This window comes from Sodiomyces alkalinus (assembly GCF_003711515.1).
Source record: "Sodiomyces alkalinus F11 unplaced genomic scaffold SODALscaffold_1, whole genome shotgun sequence".
In the NCBI taxonomy this organism is placed as follows: domain Eukaryota; kingdom Fungi; phylum Ascomycota; class Sordariomycetes; order Glomerellales; family Plectosphaerellaceae; genus Sodiomyces; species Sodiomyces alkalinus.
The window spans coordinates 4,259,179-4,271,535 of record NW_021167079.1 but is presented as its reverse complement, the minus strand read 5'-3'; the positions used below and the strand labels follow the sequence as shown (position 1 = coordinate 4,271,535).

The following is a 12,357-nucleotide window of genomic DNA, read 5'->3' as shown; positions in this document are numbered from 1 at the left end:
ACCTCATGACAGCGAGGCCACATCTCTCGCTGTAATCACGGCGCATGCAACTAGAGACGATTCGACAGAACCACGTGTTGCCCACCTAGTAATCAGACGCTATGGTGATGATCTGGAAAGTTCTCGTCGAAATGTCGGCATCATTAGGATTGTTTGTCGGCATATCTTGAACGTCCAAGTTTGCCTGATCTCAGCAGCACTTGGTCATCCGGTCGGAACTTCCCAGAACTCCGTAACCGCAACAGGCTATAGCAGGAGCCAATCGTTGTGGAATAAGTGGCGGGAGGTGTCCTCCCGAGAGACAGAGAGAGAGAGAGAGAGAGAGAATATCCAGCTTAGGGGGGGATTGATCGTGACGCTGCTCTTCCCTCTCTTCTAATCTGTTTGCGTATGTTAAGGTGGGAAATAAACGTCAGGAAGCAACACAGCAAGCAACATCAGTTTGGGGTCATCGAATGCCAGATTGAGACGTAATATAGAGTTGAAGAGTTAAGATGCGAGTCCACACGCCATAACGTTTGCCCGTGTTAGGGTATGGATCAATGACTAATACTCTGTAACTCTGCTTTAAGGGTACGTACAGTGGGCGAGCATTGATTTTGGGACATTTCACAGCCAAGTATCTCGTTACTTTTGTGGGACTACTATATGATTCACCAGACTCGTGTGGTCCAGCTAAAGAATTCTACAAAAGATCCGAAAGGAGTTTTACTTTAATTCGTCCCGGAGCTATTACTTACTCACTGTACAAAGTAGTAATATCTGAAGATTGGAAGCATTTCGGAGCCTAAGGTACCAAAACTTACAACGTAAGGTAATTACCTTATTCACAGATACTGGGTCAGGGGTTATCCTAATGTATTCGAAAAGTCAACTCCTATTGGGTCATTAATATGCACGTCTCGTCTAGAACTGATCGCCAAGGCTAAAACGGACTTCGACCTCGATCTGGCCAATCATTGGTGATTCCTGGCTCCCTAAGCTCCTGACACCAGTCTCTTGACCTGACTTGTTTGCATCACGTTAAACTGATGTTCTCTACTGTCTTCGAGGGATGGACGTCCTTGATTCGGGATGAGAGCAATAAACTCTCATTGATTGTCAAACATCCCAAAAACGATCAACCAACGTATTATCAGTCCGCCCGAATCGTTTTGGCGCTTCAACTAGATTCGGCATCAATCGAAAGGTCGGTGGAGGGACGAGCACAATGATATAGTCGAAACGACAGACAAGTGGGACTCAACGTCGACGGTTCACGTATATCCATACACACATATGGCGCCGCCAAAAACTCGAGTGCGGAACTTTCATCGCCGAAGCAAGAACGGGTGCTCAAGCTGCAAACGACGGCACGTTCGATGCGACGAGCGCAAACCGCTGTGGTGAGGATTCGTCCCGTCTGCAATGGCCTCGCACACATATCCAACGGTGGACTCGCTGACCTGGATGTGCTTGGGGTGAAATAGTACATATTGCCTACAGAGCGGTAGTCAGTGCCTGTATCCCGATAGTCCTGGGGCCACTGGTAGGCACCAGTCCCTTATTGCCCTGCCCAGCCTCACTTCATGCAAGGCTGACGGGTTAGCCCCCGTTTTGACGACATATCATCCTTTCTCTAGTCTTGATTGTGACTTCAAACCATCATCCAAGTCCAAGTGGCTGTTCCATCAATGTAAGTCGACTACCTCGTTGTCCGGGGGTGGAAGGGGAGGTGAAAGAGGGACGTTGTCTAGTCTAACGCATCACTTCCACTAGTTGCAACGTTTTCCGTGCAGGGCCAGAGCCCAGTGGAAAGAGGATTGAACGTGTGCTCGTGAGTCTTCTCCTGAAGCCAGTGATATGCATCTGGACTGAGGGCTAACCTTTGCTCTTTGGGCCAGCGTGGAACGAGCTTTGACGCATCCTGGTCTTCTTCATGGCTCGCTCGTTGTTGCGGCCTGCCAGTGGGCCTGGGTAACAGGCTCCCTTGATGATGTCAAAGTTCCCTTTTTGCATCATAAAGCAGCTGCATACGAGTTCGCCAGGCAGCAAATCCTCGACCCAGAGACGGCGTTTACGGACACCACCGTATTCGCCATCGCGGCCCTTGCATTAGTGGAGGTAGGAATTCACGTCGCTTGGTTCGTGAGCCAATGTGAATCAACTTCGATCAGCTGACTGTGATTCAGGGGGCCATGGGCGACCTAAACGCGTCCTCAAAGCATCTTCGAGGGCTCCACGAGCTAGCGACGCGGAAGAATGGGTACAGACTCTGCGAGGTGAACCTGGCACAGCAGATGCTGGAGATGTAGCAACCCCCACCCTTCTCCCAAACCGGTTCGGGTCCGTAGCAAAAAAAAAAAAAAGAAAAAAGAATTGCTGACATGAAGACTGTGCAGGGCGGGAGATCGTCTGCGTGAAGGGGAAATCGACGCCTTCTACGACGCAACGGGCGCCGACTTCCAACCGACGGTGATCGCCTTGATCTTCACATCGTTATGGGACATGTCTAGCCTGCCGCCGAGGGAGGCGCCGAAATACGGGTGGTGGGAGGTCAGCGAGACAGAGAATGACAGGCTGTGGCAAAATTACACCAAGAACCTCAACTGGGAGATATCCCGTAATTTCGACCCCGAACATAACCTCACCAAGATGCTGAATAGCGATCCCAAGAGCAGCCGGGCGAGCTACATAGCAACTTTCCTTTACCTACTCATGGCGCTGAACAGTAGCGACATTGACGGCGTCCTGACGATCTGGCTGCTGGAACAGCTCATTGATGACATACGCGCAAAGGAGGAGGACGTGCGTGCTGGCAACTTCAGCCGGTACTTGTGGTTCTGGAGCGTGTTGTTCGGGGCTGCAGTGGCTGCAGGCGGCCAGCCGAGGACAGTAAAGGAACAACACCAACTCGCCCAGTGGAGAAGCACATATGCCGGGAAACTGAGGCTGGCAAGCCAGCTACTAGGGATATGCCACTGGAGTGAGGCGAAGAAGGCCTGGGCGGAGGTAGCATGGAAAGACGGCATGCCAGGGGAAGCAAGGCTCAGAGCGATATGGGAGGAGTCAATGGTCGGGGACCACCTTGTCCAAGACACGAAGACCCGCCAAATATTGGACTTGACCGACGTGGAGGATGCTCTAGGAGAGCTCTGAGGCTGAAATACTCCGCTGAAGGCAATGGATGGAGACGAATGTGGGAGAACAGACCCTGGGACCGCCAGATTTGTAATTCCGAGGTGAAAGACGAATATAATCTGCGAACAATGCGGGAAGAAGTGTCAGAAGAGAAAGGTTGCAAGGTGAACTCGAGACGTTTCCGGATCGGCTGAGCTTGGCAGGTGCCACGATGTGAATCAATCCGCATAGGCACAATGTCCGTGTTATTTACCTAACGCATTTGAACCATATCCCGGGATCAATTGCCTGTAATCGAATGAACCCCTCGGATGCTTCCAGTCTCCCCCGAAGCGAAGAGGCGCGTAATGTTGGCTGGGTGTCCGGTCCGTGTGGTGACTTACAGCTCAAGATCGACATGAGTACCTCAAATCTGCCATCTCGCGATGCTTGCGAGGCCAAGAACAGCGAGGGGATGGCGAGAAACAGCGGCTCAGACGGGACTTCTCGGCGACCTGTCTCTAGCTTGACACCTTCCAATCCAAGCGCCTCTTCCCACAAGTCAAAGGAGCTGGGAAATCTAGTGGTTGTTTGAGGCGTAGTTGATTCGCAACCAGCTTCGAATTCCCAAACATCTCGGGATTCAAGAGAGAGAAGCGGCGATCAAGCGCCAAGTAGAACCATCTCATTGGACTCACCATCGAGCAGAGGTCAGCTGGTGAGAGTCGCGGCCGGTCTGCAGGTCTGCACCTCTGAAAAGATACGAGGCGAGTTGCAGGAGTCGGGTTATGGGCCAATAATAAATCCTACGCTGGCTTAAAAGATAAGGCAGGAGGTTTCTTGGGCGATGAGTTGTTCAGGATTGCTTTAAGTTAGTATAGTCAGAAGCGCGAGGGGCTGCAGACGGGCTTCAGGCGGAAGGTATGAGAGGGAGGATGTGACAGAAAGATCTGATTATGACATGGCTGGATGCTCCACGACGCTGTGCTGTCTGATTGATGCCACGCCTGTGATCCTTTCTGAAGAGAAAGAGTGTGAGGAGGTCACATTAAAGCGGCCAGCTCGCAATGAACGTTGGACGTAGCCGTACCTAAAAGGTACCTAGGTACCTACCTTATCTATACTCCAACGAAGTACGAAGTACAGGTAATTACCGAGACATTTCTCCGTAATTTCGGTACCAGGAACATAGCTGGGACTGGATATCCGTAATGGGAAACGGAAGAATAGAGTTTTTCCAGACCCACTCAATAACATTAATTCATGGGACCCTGTATAGTATCCGAACTATCCGTACGTACGGAGTAATTACACCGTACGTTCCAGGCTGTAATTACATACACGAAAAGCGAAATTTTTCAAACGGGCGTTAGACGGGAGGGAAGGTTTCGCACCGTCACGGTCCCTCCCGTCCCTCCACGCGCCCCACAATACCGTTTTTAGGCTATCGGTCTCTGGTTTCGTGGACCAGTTCTGGAGAACATCGTCACAACTAACTGCAGAGCCGGGGCAATATCGATATCAGTGATGACGATGTGCATGGCGGCGACACGTATGGATTCACGCGGTAGGAATATGGCAATGGACCGACTCGAGTCGACGTTCGATTACAGAAAGCAGCAAAAGAAGTTGCGAGTGTTAATTAAGGGGTAGGAACACAGGCCGTTTTGTTGGCCCATGCCAACAATTTGTAGCAAGGCCGGTGAATGGCCGACTGACAGCACCCGGTCCATGCATTGATGAGTTGTCGCTGCAGCCATTAAACCGCGAAGGAGGATATGGCTCCGTCAAACCGCAACGATAGGCCAGCAGTGTTTCCCTACTCCCCACCGCGACCCTCCCGAAAGCAAGGGAGCAATTCAGACGACCTCGTCGTCACACAATGAGCCTATCGCGACTGCAGCTCCGAATGCCAACTCAGCGAGTCGACGCATGCGGCCGTTGTGACGACCGTTCCCCTTCGACCAATCTTTATGGGCACTTGTCCACGTCCGCCCGCTGTGAGGTGTCCGAAATTCCAAACGTGTCCTGCAGACAGGGGTCTCTCGGACCACTTGAGAAGCGTTTCCAGCGCTCATGCCAGTCTTGACCCTTTCACGAGTCTGCATTAAAACCCAGTTGCCCCCGCTGACTGCCCGACGCAATCTTTCGTCTCTCCCATTCTCCTATTCCTTCCCAGCCCAACTCCTACATCTTTCTGCCCAACTCAAAGCATCACCCCTGCTGATCCCTTCACGCGACTCTTACTCGCTCTTGATACCCAATCCCCAAGCACACACAATACTCTTTACTTGAAAATACTTCATTAAGCGAGCTCTCTCGTACGGTACACCCAAGAACGGAACCTCAACCCCACAGGCCTTCAAAGCTGCCCATCTTGCCACCACTGGATCAACCGGTTGCACGACACAACTCAAGATCTTCGCCATCTCCCTAGACTAGTTTGTGCTGGTTTGCATTGAGATCCTTGATCTGAGTTGAACAGCTCCAATACTCCCAAGGACTGTTTTTGGACGACCCAAGGGATCAATGACGGCCCTTATTGTTCCTCGTCCGGACATGCCTGGCTACAACTCACTCGACATGGACGACGTCCACACGCCCTCTAGGTACTGTCTTTTCCTTCTGTATCCCGGGGCGGTTCTTTTGCTTTTGTTGCAATCCATGTATACCAGCATCATGTGTGTTTCTTTTTGTCATTGCTCGGTCTCTTCTAGCATTTTCACCAAGGTCCTTACTACACCAGCCGCGGACACCCCAGGAGTACCACAGGATTTTGCTCTCTTGAATGGACCCTATATGCCCAATGGAATTTCATCCCAGGATGTCGGCCAAAGGAACACAGTACTTTGCCTTCTTTTTCCTCCAAGGAATCTTATGCTCTCAGAGAGCAGTCCTGTGAGGGCTTCTCACGAAGTTTCTCTACATGGACTTGTCTAACCAGACACTGGTCAAAGAAAACGTTACATAACCTGCACAAAGTTACATCGTGGTGAGTATTTCCCGTCGAGACTCAACAATAACAATTCCGGATCATGAGGAGCCCCGAGGAATTTACCTGGTCTGGATTTTGCAAACCATCGGATTTATCGCTTTGGATCTTAGTCGCCGGTTTTCTTGGGATTCACACCCGGATGCCACCAAAAGGAGCTTCTTGGAGATTGTCCTTTCCTATGGTCCTTTGTTTCTCTCGCGGTCGATTATGGCCTATGTCTTGATGTGCGGCAGAGTTTCTTGACTGGAGTCAAAAGCTCTTCGTGTTATCAACTAGCCCTTCCTATACAGTCCGGGATCTCTCTTCGACATATTCTCCTTCTCAACCTGTGAAGAAGGATGCTGGATGTTTCATTCCAACCCATAGGATTTACAGACCGACATGCTTTCGAACCTCAATCGGACCGTGGATCAAGTTGTTATTCTCGTACCATGCAACGGATCTTGCCACGCATTCAAGAACGCTCCTGGATTCTTCCTGTCCGAACTCGCAGTGTTTTCTTTCCGCCGACTTGTGGACTCGATTATTGCTCGTGGACATACCTTTGGACCATGCCAAACTCGCCGTGAGGATTCGATTTTGCCGGATTTCCAGTTTTTTTCGATATCAATGGATGCCCGGACAACAACACCAACACCAACCGTTAACTTTACCCGCCGCCTTGTCTTGACTTTCTTGCACGTCTTATCAACGGGGAAAGTTGTTTGAAAAGCATTTATGATTAGTGCTGTCCCTTGGCCTGGAAATTGGACCGACCGTGTCATTTTCTGTTTCCTGGATTACACTTCTCGACTCAACCATGATGCCATGATGCGTCCGCTTCTATGGAAGGTCATATCTGCCCTGGAGAAAATATCTCTTTTTTTTCTTCTTCACCTGGTCTGTCCAACCCGATTCCTCCCTTCCCTGTTGGCACCTGGGATCTTGACTAACCTAATTCCGTGAAACAGGCACAAAGTTGTACTGGGTTGAAATGTCTTTCATTTCAATTTGCCATTTTTCTTTTGCCATATTTTAAAACATTACTTTAGTGGTTACACAGAACACTAACCAATTCCTCAGCGACTTCAGCTTTTACCAGGCCGCTGTGCCACCTACTTCTGGAATGTTTTCCTTTTCTCACACAGGACCATCTTCGGACCACTTGAGTGGTTCGTCATGGGATAACACAGAAGCTGCACAGAACTTCCAGCAAGAGTTTCTAGATACTGGATCCTCCCATCCTGGAGACGGTGAGGAGTTTGCATTTCATCTTGATGGGCATATCACGCCCCGGGGCCAGCTCCCATCCAGTGCCGTTGAGGATTTGCAAAGCCAGTGGACTGGCGTTGCCCCTGCCACAGCCATGTCGTCGGTCCCCCTTGGAGGCGAACCGATGAAGCGAGGAAGCTCTCGGACATCCACTGGAAGCCACAAGCACCGGATTACCAAACCTTCCAAGTCTCGCGGGACTCTCACTATGACATCCCAGATGTCTTCACAATTGTCCGCTCTGGACATGACAGGTAATGCATCTGTCTTCAAGGACTCTCAGACCACCAGCCATGTGGACGGCATGAACCCGTGCCTGTTCCTGGACACCAGCTCGAGCGGCGTCTCGTCCCAGATGCTCTACTCTGAGTTGCCCATGGGCCTTGGGATGGATTCCAATGGTCTCCCTTCGGCCTCTGACATGGCTATGCACGTGGTTCCTGCCCACATGCAGCTCGACCCGGACGCAAGCCTGACCAGCCACTCTCCTTCGGCTTCATGGACCTCGTTTAGCCCTCCAGAGTCACACCTGGCGTCTCCCACTGGAAGTCCAGAGGAGACGTGGCTGCCCGAACCCTTGATGGCATCCACCCCCCGCAGTCAGCACGGGTCACCATCGCTGCAAGCATCGCAGTAAGTGCCTCTTTCTCTCTAGTTCTCACTTCGTCTTTGCCGGCTTCTTACCATTTTGGGGCATTGTTAGGAACGATACCAAGCTTTCGGCTCAGGACCTGATCGGGACCGATCTTTCTGGGAGTGTGATGACCATGGTCGGCGAGGAATACTCTCTGCCTCCTTCCTACACAGCTCGCCGCCCCACCAACGAGGGTGAATCCGCCCGTGATCACCCTCTCTACAAGAATGCGGCCCCGGGACCTGATGGACTGTTCCACTGCCCTTGGGAGGGACAAGCCAGCTGCAATCACAAGGCGGAGAAGCTCAAGTGCAATTATGAGTAAGCTTTAAACACCCTCCAGCAACCCTTCACTTTATTCCTCTTCCAACCCACGTAACCCCAAAACGAAACCGCCATTCTGCGAGACGCAGCGAAAGGGAAAAGGGGGGGGGGGGGGGGTTTAATTCTCCGGGCGAAAATACATACTTACATGCGTGCTTTTCCTCTCTTTTCAGCAAATTTGTGGACTCCCATTTGAAGCCCTACCGTTGCAAGGACCCCGCTTGCGAGAACTCTCGCTTCTCTTCCACCGCCTGCCTTCTTCGACACGAGCGGGAGGCTCACGCGATGCACGGTCACGGCGACAAGCCTTTCCTCTGCACCTACGAAGGCTGCGATCGTGCCATCCCCGGCAACGGCTTCCCCCGTCAATGGAACCTTCGGGACCACATGCGCCGCGTCCACAACGACAACCGACTTCCGGGCTCCCCCACCGCGCCCGCCCAGAATCAGCAGCAGTCCAAGGGCCGGAAGCGCAAGGAGGCGCCCAAATCGGCAGCTGCTGCAGCCAGCCGCAAGGCGGCGGCGAAGGTCAGTGCCATAGAGGCCGCTGCGAGGGAAGCCCAGGCTCAGAGGCCGCTCATCGAGGAATGGACTTCGCACCAGAAGGCCCTCGAGAACATCATCCGTAGCCTCAACCAGCCCGAGGATGGGAGGAACGCACAGCTCATCAAGCAGGCCCAGGGCCACCTCTCCGCCATGGGCAAGTTGAGCATCAACCTGAGTCCCGCTCAGCAGCAGCAGCAGCAAGTCCAGATGTCTCTGCACCGGACCTATTCGTCTACTGGCTGAACAACGAAGGTGAGCCACCTTGACATGAATGCAACACTGAATCCCAGAGACCTAAATCTAACTTGCGCCGTAGCCAGGAGGAACTTGCGCTTTTTGCCAAATGACCGGATCAACCCATCCTGGAATTTGTTGCAGGTGCATGTTCAGAAAAGATTTCAAGCATCTACGAACCCAGCGCCGCGTCGCGCGATATTAGGCCGTGGCGATTATGATCCTTGGTATCAAGGGACTTGCCCACGGACCCGGACCGCGCTTTTCTTTCCGGAAGTCATCTTTCACTCGCGGTCGCCATGTGGACCATTCGACGGCCTCGAAGCTATAAACGCTCGGCCATGAATTGAGATCCCGGGACCAGACGTCGTGGAAGGCGACAAATGCCTGCCCCCCCTTTTTTTTAGGAGCGACCGAATACCCTTTTCGAGTCGAGGCTCAATGGAGGGGTTTTCGGCGAGGAGGACTTTTTTTTCTGTTTCTAAATTTATTCAGAACTGTTAGGGGAGAAAATACTGAATTTTGCAATGGTATCCGAAGAAACAAGAAGAAACAAGAAGTGCTGGCTTTAGTTAGGGAATGCGTGTCTGCGCATGTGCATTCTATTTATAAACGAACTACAATCGAAACGACCTATACATCTATAGTTGTTCAGCGGTTTTCACAGGTGACATGTTGAATATTGGCAACACCCCAACCGACTTGAGACAAAGCAGAGACGGACAGAGGTCAGTGTGGTCTGTTGCGATGATGTCTGTGAGCTCTGTGAGCTTCCATGTTCGAATTGGCTTTCGGCAGTTCTCATCAGGAACATCCTGCTGTATTTCTGCCGCACTGAACGGACAATTTCGTCTTGAGACCGACCTACGTCTTGCCCGGTCATGGCCGATATGTATTTATCTCGTCACGACAACAGACTTCCGAGACAGAGACACCCAGTACATAGATTAGTAGTACTACCCAAGGTACTCCTCTAGCCTGCTTCCCGAGCCTCTTGATTTCACAATCTCTTACTTCTTGTCGCCGCCACCTGTTAACCACGACAGACCCGGGACCTGGACAGGGGCTGCTGGAGGGTACTCTTTGCCCTCGACCTCAACGCGAGGCGTGCAAGTGCACCATTGGTCCTCCGGAACACTGCTCATCGCTGAAGGGATGTGTTTGCCGCATCCCCGCCAAGTCCGCTTAGCTGGGGGGTGGGGGGCGATGTTAGTCCAAGAGTGATTGACTTTCGAACCAGTGTTCTGGAATCGATCAAGACAATATAGAGGAAGGGTGAATGAGGTGAACGAGGCTCGTAAGAAAACAAGGACGGACTCACAGCACTTTGGGCACGTTGTTCCCATACACATTGTAGGTAGATTTAGTTGATGATGTCGATGCCAAGAAAGAGGGGTCAATGATGAATGTTGGGTTGTGGATGGGATGCTGAGGGATTTGATTTCGAGGTTTCGAACTGGTAACTGGTAAGAACTCGGGGGGAAGTTCAGTCTCATCTCAGGTCCGTTCCTGTGAGACACCACTTCATATTATATGCGACTTAATCGCGTCCGACAGACTCGCCTGACAAATATGGGGTGGGTGGAAGCACTCGGAACAACGTCATTTGGTCCCCATGGAAGTTGGACGTCGGCGACGTTTTGGTAACGCCCAGGCTTTCACACTAACCAGTCTTAGCTTTTAGTAGCATCGCCGACCTTGCTACTCGGTGTGCTCTCGGCCGGGGAACGAGAAAGTGGGGCCCGAATGTTGTCGGTCGTTCGTTCACGTTTGACTCGGTGACCACCGGGCGGGCTCCCTACCGGCCATCTTTTCACTGACGGTTGTTCTATTCATATCCGTCTTGCGGCCCCTTCCTCACTGTAGCCGTGACTGACATGTGACATGGCAACTCGGGAACCTTTCCCCGCTTTGTCATGCCAAAAGTAAAGCTTTACTAGGTATATTATACCCCAAGTCACCTTTTCCTTGCTCTGGACATGCCTTAAACATCTTTGAGGAACTCGGCGACGGCCTCATTGAACCGCGACTGTGCGTCTGGCTCCGCGATGGCGTGGCTCGCTCCGGGAACGATGCCTGAAGAGGGATGGACCTTGGGCCCTGCCTTTTTCCACGACTCAACCAACGTTTCTTTGTCGAGAGACGCGGGGGCGTGTTCCTCCTCTCCCGAGTAGAGGACTAACGCCGGTTTGTTGAACCGACCCCAGAACTCAGCGACGACGTCTTCATCGAGGTCGGAGGAGAAATAGTCGTCATCGCCCCTTTGCAGCTGGTCAATAAGTGATACCTCTACACAGGGAGGGACATGTGCAGGCAGGCAGGCAGGCAGGCAGGCTCGAGAGAAAAGTTGCCAACTTGACAATTCTTCTTTCTTTTTGCTCACTCACCCCTTGGCAACAAGTGAGTGCCACCGGTACGCCGTGACGGGCTTGTAGATGTGGTAGACTTGTTCCGGTGTCATCATTTCCTCACCACGATCTTCGGCGATCATCTCGGCTGCCAGCTCGATGCTCTCCTGCAGCTCTTCGGGCTCCAGCAACCCCTCCACAGCCTGACGATCGGACACGGGACCCTGGAGGATAAAGCCGTCCACGGGGTCATCGGTACGCTTGGCGTATTCCATGCAGTCCTGGAGAAATTGATGGTTCGTGAGCCCGGCGCTAACTTGGCCCCCCCTCTCTCACATTTCACATTCCACGGTTTGCGAGTTCCCCAGATGTCTTACCTGAGAACCGGTCGAGTGGCCGAGGAGAACGACTTTCTCCTTGCCAATGTCACGCAAATAGCGGACTAGGGCGGCGATATCCTCCGCGTCATCCTTCAGGCTTGAGTAGCCGTAGCCAGTAAAAGAGCTCCGCATGCGAATCTCAAAGATGGAGTAGCCTGTGCCGGTTGCCTCCAGATGTGTGGCGAGCGGACGCACAAAGGGCACGGTGTGAGGCCCATCGCCTAGGCCGCCGATGAAGATGATGGCGTTCTTGGACCCCGTGGCACCCTGTTCATACGCACAAGCGCCTTTGTAGTGCGAGTCGAGCGGATGGACGATGACCGAGTACGGAGTGGGAGACATGGCGAGATGGTGGAGGGGAGCTTGAGTGACTGAATTGACGGGGTTTTCGACCCTGTTTTTGGCTCAGTGACGAAACAGAAGAGAAGACCGAAGGATGACTAATTGCCCAGGAAAGAAAGTGAAGGTTTCACCGAGATAACACAGACAACTTAGAACTTACTGACTGGAGTCATGTGTTTTATGAGGAGGATGAGCTCCTTGTTA

The 12,357-nt window shown here is 52.2% G+C and overlaps 5 protein-coding genes across 5 annotated transcripts; 2 read left to right on the top strand and 3 right to left on the bottom strand.

Annotated features, from left to right (window-relative positions):
• Positions 1 to 1,278: 1,278 nt before the first annotated feature.
• On the top strand, positions 1,279 to 3,138 carry SODALDRAFT_268254 (hypothetical protein; the record flags this gene model as incomplete). The annotated part of the gene is made up of 5 exons (XM_028607601.1): positions 1,279 to 1,385; positions 1,470 to 1,675; positions 1,895 to 2,103; positions 2,172 to 2,290; positions 2,382 to 3,138. The coding sequence occupies 5 exons, from the start codon at positions 1,279 to 1,281 to the stop codon at positions 3,136 to 3,138; spliced, it is 1,398 nt and encodes a 465-aa protein (XP_028470611.1).
• A 42-nt stretch (positions 3,139 to 3,180) lies between these two features.
• SODALDRAFT_375068 (hypothetical protein) lies at positions 3,181 to 4,662 on the bottom strand. The gene is made up of 6 exons (XM_028614728.1): positions 4,568 to 4,662; positions 4,419 to 4,426; positions 4,005 to 4,118; positions 3,798 to 3,835; positions 3,389 to 3,670; positions 3,181 to 3,315 (listed from the first exon to the last, which is right to left on the bottom strand). Exons 1-6 carry the CDS (start codon positions 4,638 to 4,640, stop codon positions 3,264 to 3,266), a joined length of 567 nt encoding a protein of 188 aa, XP_028470610.1. The 5' UTR covers positions 4,641 to 4,662; the 3' UTR covers positions 3,181 to 3,263.
• Positions 4,663 to 7,193: 2,531 nt separating this feature from the next.
• SODALDRAFT_392215 (hypothetical protein) lies at positions 7,194 to 9,592 on the top strand. Its single transcript, XM_028615253.1, has 4 exons — positions 7,194 to 7,386; positions 7,438 to 7,978; positions 8,049 to 8,300; positions 8,477 to 9,592. The coding sequence occupies exons 1-4, from the start codon at positions 7,200 to 7,202 to the stop codon at positions 9,090 to 9,092; spliced, it is 1,596 nt and encodes a 531-aa protein (XP_028470609.1). The 5' UTR covers positions 7,194 to 7,199; the 3' UTR covers positions 9,093 to 9,592.
• A 235-nt stretch (positions 9,593 to 9,827) lies between these two features.
• SODALDRAFT_288359 (hypothetical protein) lies at positions 9,828 to 10,820 on the bottom strand. Its single transcript, XM_028608598.1, has one exon. The coding sequence runs from the start codon at positions 10,577 to 10,579 to the stop codon at positions 10,094 to 10,096; it is 486 nt and encodes a 161-aa protein (XP_028470608.1). The 5' UTR covers positions 10,580 to 10,820; the 3' UTR covers positions 9,828 to 10,093.
• Positions 10,821 to 10,823: 3 nt separating this feature from the next.
• On the bottom strand, positions 10,824 to 12,278 carry SODALDRAFT_24195 (dolichol-phosphate mannosyltransferase). Its single transcript, XM_028607375.1, has 3 exons — positions 11,809 to 12,278; positions 11,471 to 11,712; positions 10,824 to 11,344 (listed from the first exon to the last, which is right to left on the bottom strand). The coding sequence occupies exons 1-3, from the start codon at positions 12,151 to 12,153 to the stop codon at positions 11,068 to 11,070; spliced, it is 864 nt and encodes a 287-aa protein (XP_028470607.1). The 5' UTR covers positions 12,154 to 12,278; the 3' UTR covers positions 10,824 to 11,067.
• Positions 12,279 to 12,357: the final 79 nt, after the last annotated feature.

What these genes read in the sequence shown, in the direction of transcription:
- SODALDRAFT_375068 (XM_028614728.1), bottom strand. Translation starts at nt 4,640, where the DNA reads ATGCACATCGTCATCACTGATATCGATATTGCCCCGGCTCTGCAGTTA. An exon ending in ATACCTTCCGCCTGAAGCCC is followed by an intron (nt 3,836 to 4,004) that starts GTCTGCAGCCCC and finishes GCAGACCTGCAG; the next exon opens with ACCGGCCGCGACTCTCACCA. An exon ending in GCAATTGATCCCGGGATATG is followed by an intron (nt 3,316 to 3,388) that starts GTTCAAATGCGT and finishes GCACCTGCCAAG; the next exon opens with CTCAGCCGATCCGGAAACGT.
- SODALDRAFT_392215 (XM_028615253.1), top strand. Translation starts at nt 7,200, where the DNA reads ATGTTTTCCTTTTCTCACACAGGACCATCTTCGGACCACTTGAGTGGT. An exon ending in CCGGGGCCAGCTCCCATCCA is followed by an intron (nt 7,387 to 7,437) that starts GTGCCGTTGAGG and finishes CCCCTGCCACAG; the next exon opens with CCATGTCGTCGGTCCCCCTT. An exon ending in CCATCGCTGCAAGCATCGCA is followed by an intron (nt 7,979 to 8,048) that starts GTAAGTGCCTCT and finishes GGGCATTGTTAG; the next exon opens with GAACGATACCAAGCTTTCGG.
- SODALDRAFT_288359 (XM_028608598.1), bottom strand. Translation starts at nt 10,579, where the DNA reads ATGAGACTGAACTTCCCCCCGAGTTCTTACCAGTTACCAGTTCGAAAC.
- SODALDRAFT_24195 (XM_028607375.1), bottom strand. Translation starts at nt 12,153, where the DNA reads ATGTCTCCCACTCCGTACTCGGTCATCGTCCATCCGCTCGACTCGCAC. An exon ending in GCCACTCGACCGGTTCTCAG is followed by an intron (nt 11,713 to 11,808) that starts GTAAGACATCTG and finishes CAATTTCTCCAG; the next exon opens with GACTGCATGGAATACGCCAA. An exon ending in CACTCACTTGTTGCCAAGGG is followed by an intron (nt 11,345 to 11,470) that starts GTGAGTGAGCAA and finishes CCAGCTGCAAAG; the next exon opens with GGGCGATGACGACTATTTCT.